Source organism: Myotis lucifugus, unplaced genomic scaffold (genome assembly GCF_000147115.1).
Source record: "Myotis lucifugus unplaced genomic scaffold, Myoluc2.0 scaffold_146, whole genome shotgun sequence".
In the NCBI taxonomy this organism is placed as follows: Eukaryota; Metazoa; Chordata; class Mammalia; order Chiroptera; family Vespertilionidae; genus Myotis; species Myotis lucifugus.
Genome location: NW_005871194.1, coordinates 16,126 through 29,643, shown reverse-complemented (window position 1 = coordinate 29,643; position 13,518 = coordinate 16,126). Strand labels below are relative to the sequence as shown.

General features: G+C 57.6%; 1 protein-coding gene across 1 annotated transcript in view; it reads right to left on the bottom strand.

Moving 5' to 3' along the window:
* Window positions 1–9,644: 9,644 nt before the first annotated feature.
* Window positions 9,645–13,518, bottom strand: part of SDK2 (sidekick cell adhesion molecule 2) — a gene marked incomplete at its 5' end in the record, with an annotated part of 17,451 nt that continues 13,577 nt past the window's right edge. Inside the window, one exon of the mRNA XM_006094965.3 lies at window positions 9,645–10,540. Coding sequence (XP_006095027.3) covers window positions 10,187–10,540 — 354 coding nt within the window. The remainder of the gene's footprint in view (window positions 10,541–13,518) is intronic.

Sequence of the window (13,518 nt, the reverse complement as noted above, 5' to 3'; positions counted from 1 at the left end):
AACAGTGCTTTATACATGCGTGTGTACATATGTGTGTGTACACACAGACACACATGCACACATGGGGGTGGCCAAAATAGGTCCACAGCTGCACTGTGACATTCTTTTGGGTTAATAAAGCTATTGTAATGATCATAACCTGCGTGTCTACTTCCATATGAACCACTGTAGGCCTACCCCCATATATATATGTGTGTGTGTGTATATATATATATATATATATATATATATATATAAAATAAAATATAAAATATAACAATATATATTTTAGTTGCTAATACGTAAGCATAAGGGGGTTTACACAAAATTTGGGATTCTGGCTCCCGAAGAATCCGAGGAGCCGGGCAGCGTGGCTCTGGGTTCCGGGTGTGGCCGTCAGCGAGAGCCGCCCCTTTCGGGAGCCGGTGGGTTCGGCGACCCATTTCTTGGGTCTCCTCTTCTGGGGTCACCTGTGGTTTCCCTTCCCTCACCCGCTTCTCTCCTGTCTGTCCTCGTTGCCGTCCCCGGAGGGGGGGCGAGGGAGGGGGGCCTGAGGGTGCCCCCCAGCCCTGTCCAGGCAGGACCTAGGAACTCCCCTGAGGCTAGTCCTGGTGTCAGGACTGGAACAACCCCGCCCCCACCCCAGGGGCCCACAGAAGGCACCTCTGATTCACCGGCCAGCAGGCGTGTGCAGGGCTGGTTGGGGCAGGAGGCCGGACAAGCACAGGCAGCTGATTGCAGAGGGAGGGCGAGGCGGGGGTGGAGGTGAGCTGGAAACTGCAAACAGATGTGAGCATATCCGCCCTTGGGGGGGGCCGTCCTCCCTGCTCCCCGCCCTGCCTGCCCCGCCCCCACGGATCTCCTTCCAAGAAATGACGTGGGGACTCCCTCTGAGGTGGCTTCCCTGACTCCCCGCCATTCCCATCTGTCCGACTCTCCCAGAGCCTTCCGGGACCTTCCCCGCTACCGGCCAAATCCCTTCACAGCACGGCCTCCTGTAAACACTGCCGGTCTCAACCACAGTCCCGTCACCCAGGGGCCTCGATCTTCTCCTCAGAAGAGACAGTGGAACACACAGGGGCCAGGACAGGAGTCAGGGAGGGCGTTCCAGGTCCCTCCACCCCGAGGAGGGCCGGGCTCTCTCCAGGCTGGGACACGTGGCGTTTGGGTGGGTCCCGGGCACTGTCACCACCACAGGCTCCTCTGGCCTCTGTGTGTGCCCCCTCCCGCCTTCGGAAGAGCGAGTGAGTTCATTTATGAGCCTTTGTGCATACACACAGGTCTCCTGGGTGGTGTGTGGGCGTCCTCCATCCAGCATTGGGCTGCGGGGCACTGGGTGTGGGGGGACGTGGAGAAGCCTGCTCGGCCTCCCCACGGGCCGGGCACGGTGCCAGGCCCGGAACGCAGGCAGGTCTGGCCTCCACCCACATGCGGGCTGCCTGCACCCCCTGCTCCCAGCCACTCTCCGGACCCTGTGCTTACCCAGCGACAGCCGCAGAGGGAGAGGCCTGGGGGCCCATCCCCAGCACCTGCGATGAATACTTTGCAGGTGGATGGTGGGTGTGGGTTTTCTGACCTTGGGGAAGGATTGTTTGGCTCCTAGAGGTGGAAACCATTTAGGAAGGGGAGGTGGGGGAGGAGCAGGAAAACAAGCATCCCGTGGTTGCCAATTTCATCCAGGGCTGGCTGGTGCTTCTCTACGGAATTGAAGACTGCTGGGAAGCAGCGGGCGGGAGGCCCGAGGTCCGGGAGGGCCAGGGCCTGGGATCCCGCCAGCCTCTGCCAGTCTGTGAACCCCCAGAGAGAAGAGATGCACAGTGGAGCTCCAAGCAGAACTGAGCCCTCTCCCCAGAGCTGCCACACACATCACTGTGCACGGGGTGGCTGAACCCAGCAAACGCGTTCTCACAGTCTGGCGGCTGGAAGGCCACACTCACGGTGTTGGCAGGGCCGGTTCCCTCAGGAGGCTCTGGGGGAGGGTCCTTGTCCCCCCAGCTTCCTGCAGCTCGGCAGTCCTACCAGCAGCCCCTGGCGGGGAGCTGCATGGAGCCAGTCTCTCTCTTCCTTTTCACACAGTCTTCTTCGCTCTGTGCGCCTCTCTGTGTCCTCGCCTCTTCTCATAGAGACAGGCCATCGGAGGGGGGGCCCACCCTAATCTAGTGTGATCGCTCGTTAACTAGTTACACCCGCAAAGGTCCTACTTCCAAATAAGGCCCCCTTCCGAGGTTCCAGGTGCATGAGAATGGGGGGGGCAGAGTGGGGGAGACAACACTATTCAACCTTCTACAGTACCCTCGACTACCTTATCTGGGGGTCCCCCCGGAACCCCATAGAGGTCCCAGCAAGTATCAGCTTGACCGGAAGCCACTTTAGACCAGGGGTCCTCCAACCCTGCTCGTGTTTGGGTGGCCCACGCACTCAGAACGATGTTCACATTTTAAAAGGACGCGGACAGAGAAGACCAGAATGAAATTTCATTGCAGGTGAAAGTTATATAAAACTCTCGTCTCCGGTCCGTTAAGTACAACAGCCACGTGCTATGTCTTTCTCTGGCTGCTTCCTGGAAGCCTGAATTGTTTACTCCCTGGCCCTTCAGGGAGAAGTTTGCCCAACTGAGGGGACATCATTTTCCTAAAACAATGTTTCCTGCTTGGCCGCCCAGAGCAAGCAGGCCTCCCCCCGGGCCGGGTCCCTCCTCCAGCGTCTGACCTCGGGGGGAGGCTGCCAGCCAAGCCGGGGCCGATCCTGGCTCTGGCACTTACCTGGCGGTCGCTGGCAGGTGTCCTTATCTGTGACACGGGGGAGAGGGGAGAGTCCTGCTTGCGGGCCTGTGTGGGGATGGCCTCAGCTCAGAGGCCTTCAGCAGGACGCAGGTCGGCCGTTGTCCTTGCTGCCCCGCGGCTCTGTCTGCGGCAGGAGGCTTCAGGCCACAGAAAGTCAGACATTTGGAATTCTCTCCTACGCCCGCGTCTAATTCCACTCTTTATCCACACGGAGAGAAGAGAGAGACGTGCCCTTCGCCTGCCTGGGGGTAGGAAGGGTAGGAACTTTCCATAGGGGTAGGAAAAACCACACCCGAAGGCACAGGACAGCGCCGCTGTGGGCCCGCTGGCGCCCATGTCACCCTCCCGTCCACGCCCCACCTTGCTCTGCGGCCTGTGGGGACCGTGTTCCGGTGACCTCTGGCTTCTGGACGAGCCTGGACCACAAGGAGCCCAGGGAGGAGGCTGGAGGACGGAAGGAGAGGCAGGTCCGGTTGGGGACCTGGAGGTTCTCCAGCTCCCACCTGGGCCTGTGTCTCCGTCCAGCCTTGTCTGTCCGCAGGTTCCAGCCACCTGCCCCTCCGCCGGCCGCGCCAGGCCCCAGGGGCACTGGCACCCGGGTTTCTGACCCTGGGCCCTGCCTTCCTCCTGGTATGAAGCTCTCCGCTGTGATGTGAATGTGAGCACGGTTGCTCCTAGCGTGACTGACACGATCTGGAAGGCCAGTCACTCCCACCACCCCCTCCGAGGCCCCCACATTTCTAAGATTCAGATGTTTTCTTTGGAGACATTTCCAGAGGCGGGCGGAGCCCGTGGGGTAAGGACCGGGGGTCGGGACTCATTGAGCCAGAGTCGCGCCCACAGCAGAAGCTCCTGGATGAGCCTAGTGTCCTTTTATCCACGAACAATAGCGATAATCCCTTACACATGCAGCGTGTCGTACGGCTTACAAATGACGTTCACACGTAATCGCCCTGCTCATGCCCGTTTTCTGGAGAAGGAAACTGGGGTCTGAAAGTTTTGCATGAACCCCCACCTCTTGCTGTAGAGTTGGGATTTGAGCCAGGTGACCGATTTAACAAATGAAAATAGAGGCTGCTTGGTTCAATGTGAATTTCAGCTACACAACCATGTTTTCGGGTAAACACGTCCCATGCAAAATTTGGTTTTCTCCGGCAACCCTACCGCGAACCCAGGTTCCAAACCCTTCAAGACCATGTTGCTGCAGGCAGGTGGGGCCGAGGGGGGCTGCAGCCAGCCCAGCCCCCCACCATCCTGCAGCCCATCTACCTGAGCCGCGTGTTCAGAGCCTGGAGGTCCTGTGCCCGAGAGGTCATTTCCCTACGCTTCATTCCACGAGTCTGATGTTGAAAAAGGCAGAAATTGCACCCATTCCACAGATGAGGTAGCGGAGGATGAACTCAAGTTCAAGTTCAAGCTGGGATTTGTAGGAACCCATGTCTGCTAACTCCATGCTCTCTTATACCCAAAGTGCTTTTCCCATTGAGTGACCCTGGGAGCTTTTAAGAAAATCGTCTCCACTGAGTGGAGTCCCGTCTACCGTCGGGGGTTGGGTTCCAAATTATGTGCAAGGTAAATGTTATGTGTGGTCAAAATTACCCTGGAAAACCCGTTAATCGCCTTGAAAATTGGTCATCCGGTACAGAATGCACTGCGTGTACTGTGATAGATACAGGAGGAGGTCTCTCCTCTGACCGGCCTTAAGCAACCAGCCGTAGAAAACGATGCCCTACGTTCGTTTGCAAACAATGAAGATGCCCACAGTCCCCGAAAGCTGAAGGCTGAGAGCCCCGAGAATCTGCTCCCGCGCCTCCAGCTGGATGTTTACAGATTCAGTTACCACTGTTCTCAACCTTGTTTATGCCGCCGTCCATTCTCTAGTAATTGCGTAACTTAATTAAGTCTGATGTCAGCGGCTAAGATGAGCGAGCACAAGGAGAATGAGGACTTCTTTGAAAATGACATTGGATGGTTTGGGAAAGGAATAAGCTGCAAGAATAAAAGAGAGGGTTGAGTTGGAAATGGACAGGAACTGTAACATTTCAGGGCAAGATAGTAAGAGCTGGGACTCTGCTCGGACATCGCCCGGGTTTTCTACTTCGCTAAATGCGGATACTCCGCGTTCCCGTCCGTCTCCCCAGTTTCACGGCAGGAGTCGCCCTGTGACCTCACTTCCCTTGCGGAGCCGAGGAGGGTTGTTGAGTTTTCAGTGGGTTCAGCTTTTCACTTGTTGGGACCGAGCAGCCACTGCCAAGCTCCGTCTACGCAGAACTGGAAACTGCAGTCTTCCATTCATCATTTCTATACATTCTTTTTTTGCTTTACTTTAAAGAGATAGAAACTGAATTCACTGTGGATGCCTTATAGAGGTGGTTTATGTAAGAAAGATACTAAAGATTTCCACATATCGAGTCCATTCTCAAACAGAAAAAAAAAGAAAAATGCTGTGGCCCCACATGAACAGATTGGTGAATGAATCTACATTTGTGAATCTTAAGTAAAAGTAAAGTGTGCCTAGATATATATGTCTAAAACTCCCTGCTTTAGTTATGTTTTGATTATACAGAGACCGTATGAATGTGCATTATACAGTTATGTAGACTATCCTATATAATAAAAAATTTGTAATATGCAAATCGACCGAACAGCGGAATGACCGGTCGCTATGATGCGCACTGACCACCAGGGGGCAGACGCTCAACACAGGAGCTGCCCCCTGGTGGTCAGTGCACCAGAAGCTGGGCTCATGGCTGGCAAGCGTAGCGGTGGTGGCGTAGCAGCGCTAAGGATGTCCAACTGCTGGCTTAGGCCCACTCCTCCCCCCCCCCCAAGGGGAGCGGGACTAAGCCATCAGTAGGATATCCTCCGAGGGCTCCCGGACTGCAAGAGGGCGCAGGCTGGGCTGAGGGACGCGCCCCCCCTCCCATGCACAAATTTCGTGCACCGGGCCTCTAGTGTAAAATAAATGGCACTACGTGTACTGTTAAAAATCACGTTTCCTTCACTCTTTTATTGGGATCCATCTGACTTAAGGTATGTGAGGTAAGTGTGGTATAATATAGCACCACTGTACTCATGAAGCCAGTGAGTCAAGCCTTAACTCTAAACCTGGTGGATTAGGTAGGTTAGACCCACCAAACAGTTCTCACTGCCTCAAGACCCCGAGGGCCCGGGGAGCTGGCTCTGTAGAAATTACAATGAAAATGGGCAAGGAAGTCGCCTTCGCGCATCAGAGAGGCAGCAGGGATGTCTGAGAGCCAGGCTGCTGCAGGACAAACCCTGGCTTTTCCCAGTTCTCCGGGGCAAGCCACTTAAGGTCTCCACCCCCCCCCCCAGCCTCCCTCCGAGGGGGGTGCCCCGAGGATTCTGGGTGAATCAGTGGGCAGTCATTAGAACGGCGCCTGGCACGGGGCGAACGCCACACACGCGCTAGCGACGGCCTTTACAGTTCTTAGTCATCATGACCGTTTCTTTTTGCCTCTAATTTGGCATAATCTGAGAGGCCCTTATGCTAAAAGTGTAAAATAAATAAAATAGTACATTTCACTTAAAGTCACGGATGCCCACTCCCGTATGAATTAAGAAAGTTGGACCCTTGATTCTTTCCACAAAAGCCCAGAGGTGGGTGTTTGGGGAGCAGATTGCTTGAGTATCATATGGGGGGGGGGGTAGGTGCCCCCATTTACCTTCCAGGGAGGAGAAAAAGGAACGTTCAAAACTCCAAAAAAAAAAGTTTATTTATAAAATACTGACAAGTTTGACAGGACATGGGACTTCTCATGGTAGATATCTCAAATCAATTGCTTCCTTACCTTTCCTTTAAAAAATAAACCTAACAAGCTATATGACATATAGATATATATTTTTTTTCTTACACATAGACACCTGCCATAATGAGTACTCTCCCCATAATTTTTCATTATATCTTTGAAATAAAAAAAATAAAGATTTGTGTTGGTTTTTGGAGTCTATCTGTGTAAAGAAAGGTAACACGTTGAAATGCTTTTGGTTATTCTCACGGAAACCAATGGGGGGGGCGGTGGTCCCAAGAGGGCACCTGTGCTCAGGGTGGTGTCAGGGTTGCACTGGGCAGGACCACACAGAGGCACTGGGGAACCGGCGGCTGCTGCCCAGGTGGTGCCCCCCCACCCCGCCCTTCCCCCAGGGTGGGCACCTTCCGACGTGCATGGTGGGAAGGTGAGGGAGGCCCCTGCCCAGGGTGGGCTATGGGGCAGCTCTGGCACCTTTAAAAGCCCTGCCCAGGGAGGTGTGGGCAGACGGAAGGCCTCCGGGCAGCGTTCCCTCTGAATCTGGCAGTGTTGGGGGCAGGACAGGCAGCCTGCGTTTGCAAACTCCCTGGAGCCTCGGGAGGAACTCAGAGCAGCTTTTTGGTTTGTCTTGGCAGTCGGGGTGCAGAGCTGATGTGAACACGGAGGCACGCCAGGAGGGGGAAGGGCAGGGCGGCCCTGGGTGCCATGTGTGGGCTGCTGGGTGCCACACCGGGTTTCCTGGGGCGACGGCCAGGCAGAGTCACAGGTGCCAGGTGTCCTTGTGTGAACCTGCCGCAGGTGGAGTCACACAGATAAGGGCCCTGGCATCCCCGGCCCGGCGAACCACAGGGCGGGGAGGCTCCCTGTTCCCCATGGCAGTGCAGCCAGGTGTCGGGACGGGGGTGGGGGCGGGGGCGGGAGCCTCCTCTGCCCCAGCAGATATGTAAACAAGGGCAAAGAGATGTCTGCTCAGGAGCCTAGAGTCCCAGGTTTGGCCAGGGTGGTGGAGGCCACATTTCTGATGGGCGGGGGGGGGGAGGTGAAGGGTGGGCTTTCACCCTGGGCCCAGCCTGCCTTCATGGGGTCACCTAGGGGCCTTGGTCTGCACCAAGCATGTCAAATTCACGGCCCAGGCCCGAGGCCCGCCGGCTTTGAGTTCGACATGCTTGGCTCTGCACAGTGTCCTGTCCTCTCAGACGACAGGTCCCAAGTGGGGGTGACTCAGGCTGCCTGAGCCTCACAGCGGAGACAACTTAAGAGGCTGTTGCAAGACCTCCTTGCTAACACACAGGCGGTGTGCGTTCTGTGCATGCCTGTGTGTGCACGTGTGTGAGCCCTCACACGTGTCAGCATGGGTGTGAATGAGTGTGTGGGGAGGAGGGAGGGCAGACATCTAAGTGCACCAGGTGATTCATGAAAGGCCAAGGACATCTGGCCTCACGTGCAACACACACACACAGACACACACATGACACACAGACACACATGCGCACACCATGTGTTCACTTGTCCCTGCTTCCGCTCCCCAAAGCCCCTCAGTGGGCCGAGCTAGAATAATTCCCTAATGCAAGCTGGGAACTTCCTTAAATGGTTACACACACAGCAGATAGGGAAGAAGATGCAGCTGTTTTAAAAAAAAGAGAAGAGAAGCGGAAAGGAAAGAGAAGCGGCAGCAGATCACAGGCGGGCGGCTGCAGATGTGTTGCTATGGAGACGCCAGATGTGCATGGAAGCCAGACCTCTGGCCTGTGTCCTCCTTGGGGGGAAAGGCTGTGCTTCCTTTCCCAGACCTGCTCCGTGTTTGCACACATTTCCCGGGGGCCCTAGTGAGTGGGGAGGAGCCCGTGGCTGGCCCTCTCCCTGGCCCTCTCCCCAGCCCCTGGCCCTGCTGTGGGCCGGTGGGCAGGGGCATACAGGCCCTCTCTCCCCTTGGCCTGCTTCCCAAATCCTCCACTCAGGCCTCCCCTAACTGTTCCCTTCACCCCCTCAAATAGGGCACCATCAGCCCCTGGGCAGAGTCTGTGCTCAGCACCCCAGGGAGCCCCGTCCACGAAGGCGCCCCCTGCTGCACTGACCCGGCAGTCTCCTTGCCCCAACTGTGGGGCGCCAGGGGCCCCGGGACTTAGATAGGCTCCCCCCGGCCCCCTCATCCGGAAGTCCGGAGCTGATGGGAACTCCAGGCCACCGGAGCGGCTTTTTAAGAACATTCCTCGGGCGGGCTGTGTGTGTGCAGAAGCTCTGCCTGCGTCAGCTATTCTCGTCCCCTGGTCCCATCTGACCTGCCCTCCCGGCCGGCCTGGCTCTGCTTCTCAGGAACTGCGTCCAGTTTGGATGGACGGGCCCCTCCTGGCTCCAGGCCCTGGCGAGGCGGAGCTGAGCCCCGAGGCCATCCCTCTGCTCAGGAGGCGGGTGTTTTAGACGCGGAGAGCTGGGGGCTGAGAGCGAGAGGAGCGCAGATCTGAGAGGGAGCCTCTGGTTTGGCTACAAGAACCAAGGGGTTTCTCTTGGAGAGGCTCCCCGGGCTCTGCTCCTTGCCGGTGCCTGGGGCGTGTGTGTGTGTGTGTGTGTGTGTGTGTGTGCACGCGTGCACATGCATGTGACAGGAGGAAGATGTCTGTCCAGGGAGAGAGCTGTCTGCATGGCCTCCCTCACCCCAACCTTGCTCCCCAGACCCTGGCCAGCGGAATTTCTTCGTCCAAGTGGTTCCCTTTGCCCTATTCCTCTAGGGTTAGGGTGGAGGCGGGAGGTGGCGGGGGGGCGCAGATGGTACCTGAATTGGAGGAAAGAGTGAAGTCAAAGCGGCCTTCTTACGTTCCCGACTCCCTGCATTTCGCCCGATTACCCCGGTGATGCCCGGCCCGTGCCCCTACTCTGTCCCCAAGTTCATCTCCGCTCCCCTGTGCTCAGGAAAGTGAATTCAAGTAAAGGGATGGCTGGGCTGGGGGAGGGAGAGGTGAGGGGCTCTCTTGTACCCTGAGGAACCCTCTCCGAGATTTGCAAGAAAAAAGCATGTTAGGAACAAGGAGCTAGCGAGGCAAATTCTCACCTTTCAAATGTTTGATGGGGAAGTTGAGCAAGGGAGTGGGGGGGGCAGTGAGGGTGAGGAGGGGGCAGTGAGGGTGAGGAGGGGGCCGTGAGGGTGAGGAGCAGGACAGGGGGCAGCAGGGGGTGGCAGGGACCACCAATGCCCACTAGTAACAGGGACACGCATGGCAGTGGTTGGGTGAAGAGAGAGGAGAGCTGTGCCCAGTGACACCCATCCTTGCATAGCACCAGCCAGCCGCGGGCCCAGCGCTCCAGCACGTGTTGGAAGGGGGGAAGCTGCTCAGGCTTCCAGAAGCTTCTCCCCTCAGCCAGGCCTGTGCCTCTTCTCCCGCTCTTTCCAGGGGCCCAACCCACTCCTGTGCACGCCGGCGGCTCCGCAGCTCTGCGCCCACCCGCAGTCACGACGCTGACCGGCTGCTGGCCACACGTGGGCTCCTGGTTTTCTTCTCCCTCCTTCCCCCTCCGGCTCTGCTGGCCCTGGAATCTCTGGAAAAATAAACTCAGGAGGTGAACAGCTGACTCGGTTTCCTGGTGTTTTTGTTTTCTGGCAGGCGGTGCGGGGACGGTGGAGGGGAGTCCGGTGCCGTCTTTCTTGTTCCTCTTCGGACGTCAAACGAACGATGAAAATCCTGCTATAGGAGCCCGGGAGCCGGGGGCCAGGCTGCTGGGGGGGCGGTAGAGGGTGCTCTGCTGGCTCGGGGGGTTCGGGGGGTTCTGGGGCGTGGGGGTCCGACTGGCCTTGGGCCGGAAGAGGCTGCCCTGCTGGATGCTGCTGGTGTTGGCCGCGGTGGCGTGGTCCGGCTCCCCCGAGTCGCTCTCCGTGTAGCTGTAGGCCTGGGCCCGCGAGATGCCCTTCTGCTGCCGCCGCCAGGAGTTGTAGTAGGTGGGGTCGCTGATGTAGTGGTTGACGAAGGAGTGGGCCTTCTGGTGGTTCTGGTCGACCTCGTACTCGCTGTCGCTTCCCTGGGGGGACAGAGATCGGGTGTCAGGGGCACGGTGGGGACAGGCGGGGTGGGGACAGGCGGGGTGCTCGGCGCTGGGAGGTGTGGAGGGCTCTGGTCTGAATGTCTGCTCGGCCTCTTCCAGCCCCGGGACCGGGGCCCTTCAGCTCCCCGCACGGCCCCGAGGGTATGGTGCCCCCTTTGGCCTGCCTTGTGCGTCCTTCGGAGCAGGTCCTGGCACAGAGCCTGCGGATTTTGTATTTTTTGTGTGAATCCTCACCCGAGGATATTTCGCCATTGATTTTTAGGGAGAGAGGAAGAGAGAGGGAGAGATAGAGAGAAATATCGATGTGTGAGAAACACATCAATTGGTTGACTCCTGCACGTGCCCCAACCAGGGCCCAGGCCTGGGAGGAACCTGAGTGACAGGCCCTTGACAGGAATTGAACCCGGGACCCTTCGGTCTGCAGGGCAACGCTCTACCCACTGAGCCAAACGGGCCAGGGCTCAATGTGTGCCTTTTGTGTCTGGCTTCCTTCCCTCCACGGAGGGTTTCTGAGGCTGAATGAACCCTGCCTTTTTATTTTTGGTATTTCTCATGCTTTGACACCTGGGGCCTTGCTGCCCCTGGAGGGACTGCCCCTCCCAGGGCGGGTCCATCCTCAGACGATGAGCTGATTTCAGAGCCCACAGCCCACCGAATGGGCTCCCACATGCTCAGCCACTGTTCTCTGTTCCTAACCACCCCATGGCCAGCCCCTACCCCCCAGAGCCCCTGAATTCATTGGCCTCCCCTAAGCCTGCTTCCCCGGCTTTGACTTTCCCGTGGGCACCACAGTCAAGGCTCCTGCCCACGTCTTCTTCCTGCTCCCCTGCCTGCTGGCGGCCCTGGGGCTTCCCCAGTGGGGCCCTGGGTGGCACCGTGTGAGTGCCTTCTTCTTGGGACCTGTGAGTCGCAAACTATCTTTCAGAGGCCACTGTCTCCCGACCTGTTGGCCTCGCCAGACCTGAATGATAACAAAACCTACGTTTCAAAGCAGAGGTTCACGCCCGGTAAACTGAGCATCTGCCTAAGTCCAGCCCCTGACTTACTGGGTGACGGGGGCCAGGGCCAGGAGGGGAGACCTGTAGAGGCTCCTGGCACTGCCCACCCACGTGAGATCCGGAATGAAAGCCACACTCAATCATACAACCAGCATGAGAACAAGAGCCACAAGCGTTCCGATGGTCACCCGGGGACCATCCCGAAGCTTTTGAAAAGCAATAGAAGGCATTACATTCGTTCTTAACATTGCTGGGACGGGGTGTCCTTGGCTTGCACTCCATCTGCCTATTGGGGAACCATCACGAGGCAAGCGTCGATCTGGGATGCGAAGTAAAACGGCATCGGCATCGGGAGCTGAACTGTGCAGCTAAAAATAGCATCGCCCTCCCCCACCCCAAGCTCCCGGCAATGTTTGGAGAACAAGAAGGCAGCAGATGGGACCGCCCTGACAACGAACTCTCTGGAAGAGAGGCTCTCGGATGTTAGCGCACAGCACACGCCAAACAGAACACAGCGCAGGGCCCTGGCCCGGTGGCTCAGCTGGTTAGAGCATCATCCTGACCCACCAAGGCTGTGGGTTCAATCTCTTGGTCAGGGCACCTACAAGGAGCAGCCAATGAATGCGTCCCTAAGTGGGACAACACATCGATGCTTCTCTCTCTCTCTCTCTCTCTCTCTCTCTCTCTCTCTCTCCCCCCCATTCCTTTGTTTCTCCCCCACCTCCCCCATTCCTCTGTCTCTGCAAAAAACACAACAACAAAACAAAAAACGCAGTTCAGAAGACTGTGCTCAGGTTGCCTCGTCTCTGCCCAGCAAATGCGCGCTTGGAGCAGCAAGTGAATGTCCCCAACCTCAATAAAACACACTCGAGAAACACACTACAGCCAGGAGCCCAGTGAGCCCAACGCAAACGAGCCTGGGACCATCAGCGCGTCCTGCTTTGCAGGTGGGGAAGCGGGAGAGCTGGCCTCGCCCACTCGGTCCGAGCCGTGGGATCTGTAATGGGCACGTGTTCTCGGGAACCGAAAGTCCCTTATGGCCTCTAGACCCTCAAGAGCAGTATCTACAGTGCACAGAACCATCGTGACACCATCTACGGAAACTCGACCTGAGTTCCCTGCGGAATCGTCACACCTCTGCCTGCAGCCAGTGAATTGTCACACCTCTGCTTTTCGCCCAAAGAAATGAAGAGCTGGGCTTGAACTCAGAGCTGCCTGATTTTTCCAAAGCCCACGCATGCCCAGAGGTCACAAGACGGGGAATGAGAGTCCTGCCCCCTCCCGGGAGATAAATGCTCCCTAGTCAGTCGGCTAATTTATGTCCGCTGGCCCCTCTCCTCCTCCACACCCTCACCCTCCTCACCCCTCTTCCCAGCAGAAAACCCCAAGACCAAGACATGGGAAGTCCCTCGCTGGTCTCCCCGGGACGAGCCCCTTTCTCTGCCTCCTGCCCAGCTGCCGGGCCAGGAGGGAACAAAGGGGCCGCACAGACACGGGGCTCCATATGCCAAGAGTGGGAGGGGTGGGGGGGCACCTGATGCTGGGCTGTGGTGAGGTTGGCCCGGAAGCAGAGAGGTCTGGGCAGGCAATAGTGATGCCATGAGGCAGGAGGCTGGGGGTCCCTCTGGTCCAGGGGCAGCGAGGGTTGGTGAGGGGTGGGGGGCTGAAGGGAGAGCCACAGTCTCTCTAGCAGGGCACCCACTGACTGGCTGGGATAGTTGCTAGAGGTCTGAGAACTGTGGCCGGCCCTGGGCCTCAGTCTTGGGGAGGAATCGCCAGACCACTTCGGGCCCATCCCCGAGGGGATGGTGTCTGGGGTAGGAGGTGACTGTGGGAGCCTCTCTGGGCCTCAGCATCCCTGTCTGGAAGATGGGTGGGTCCCTGCAGGCCGGAGGGTGAAATGAGCTCCATCAGCAAGAAGGCTGTGAAAGGTATTGTTAGGGAGAGAGCGAGGGT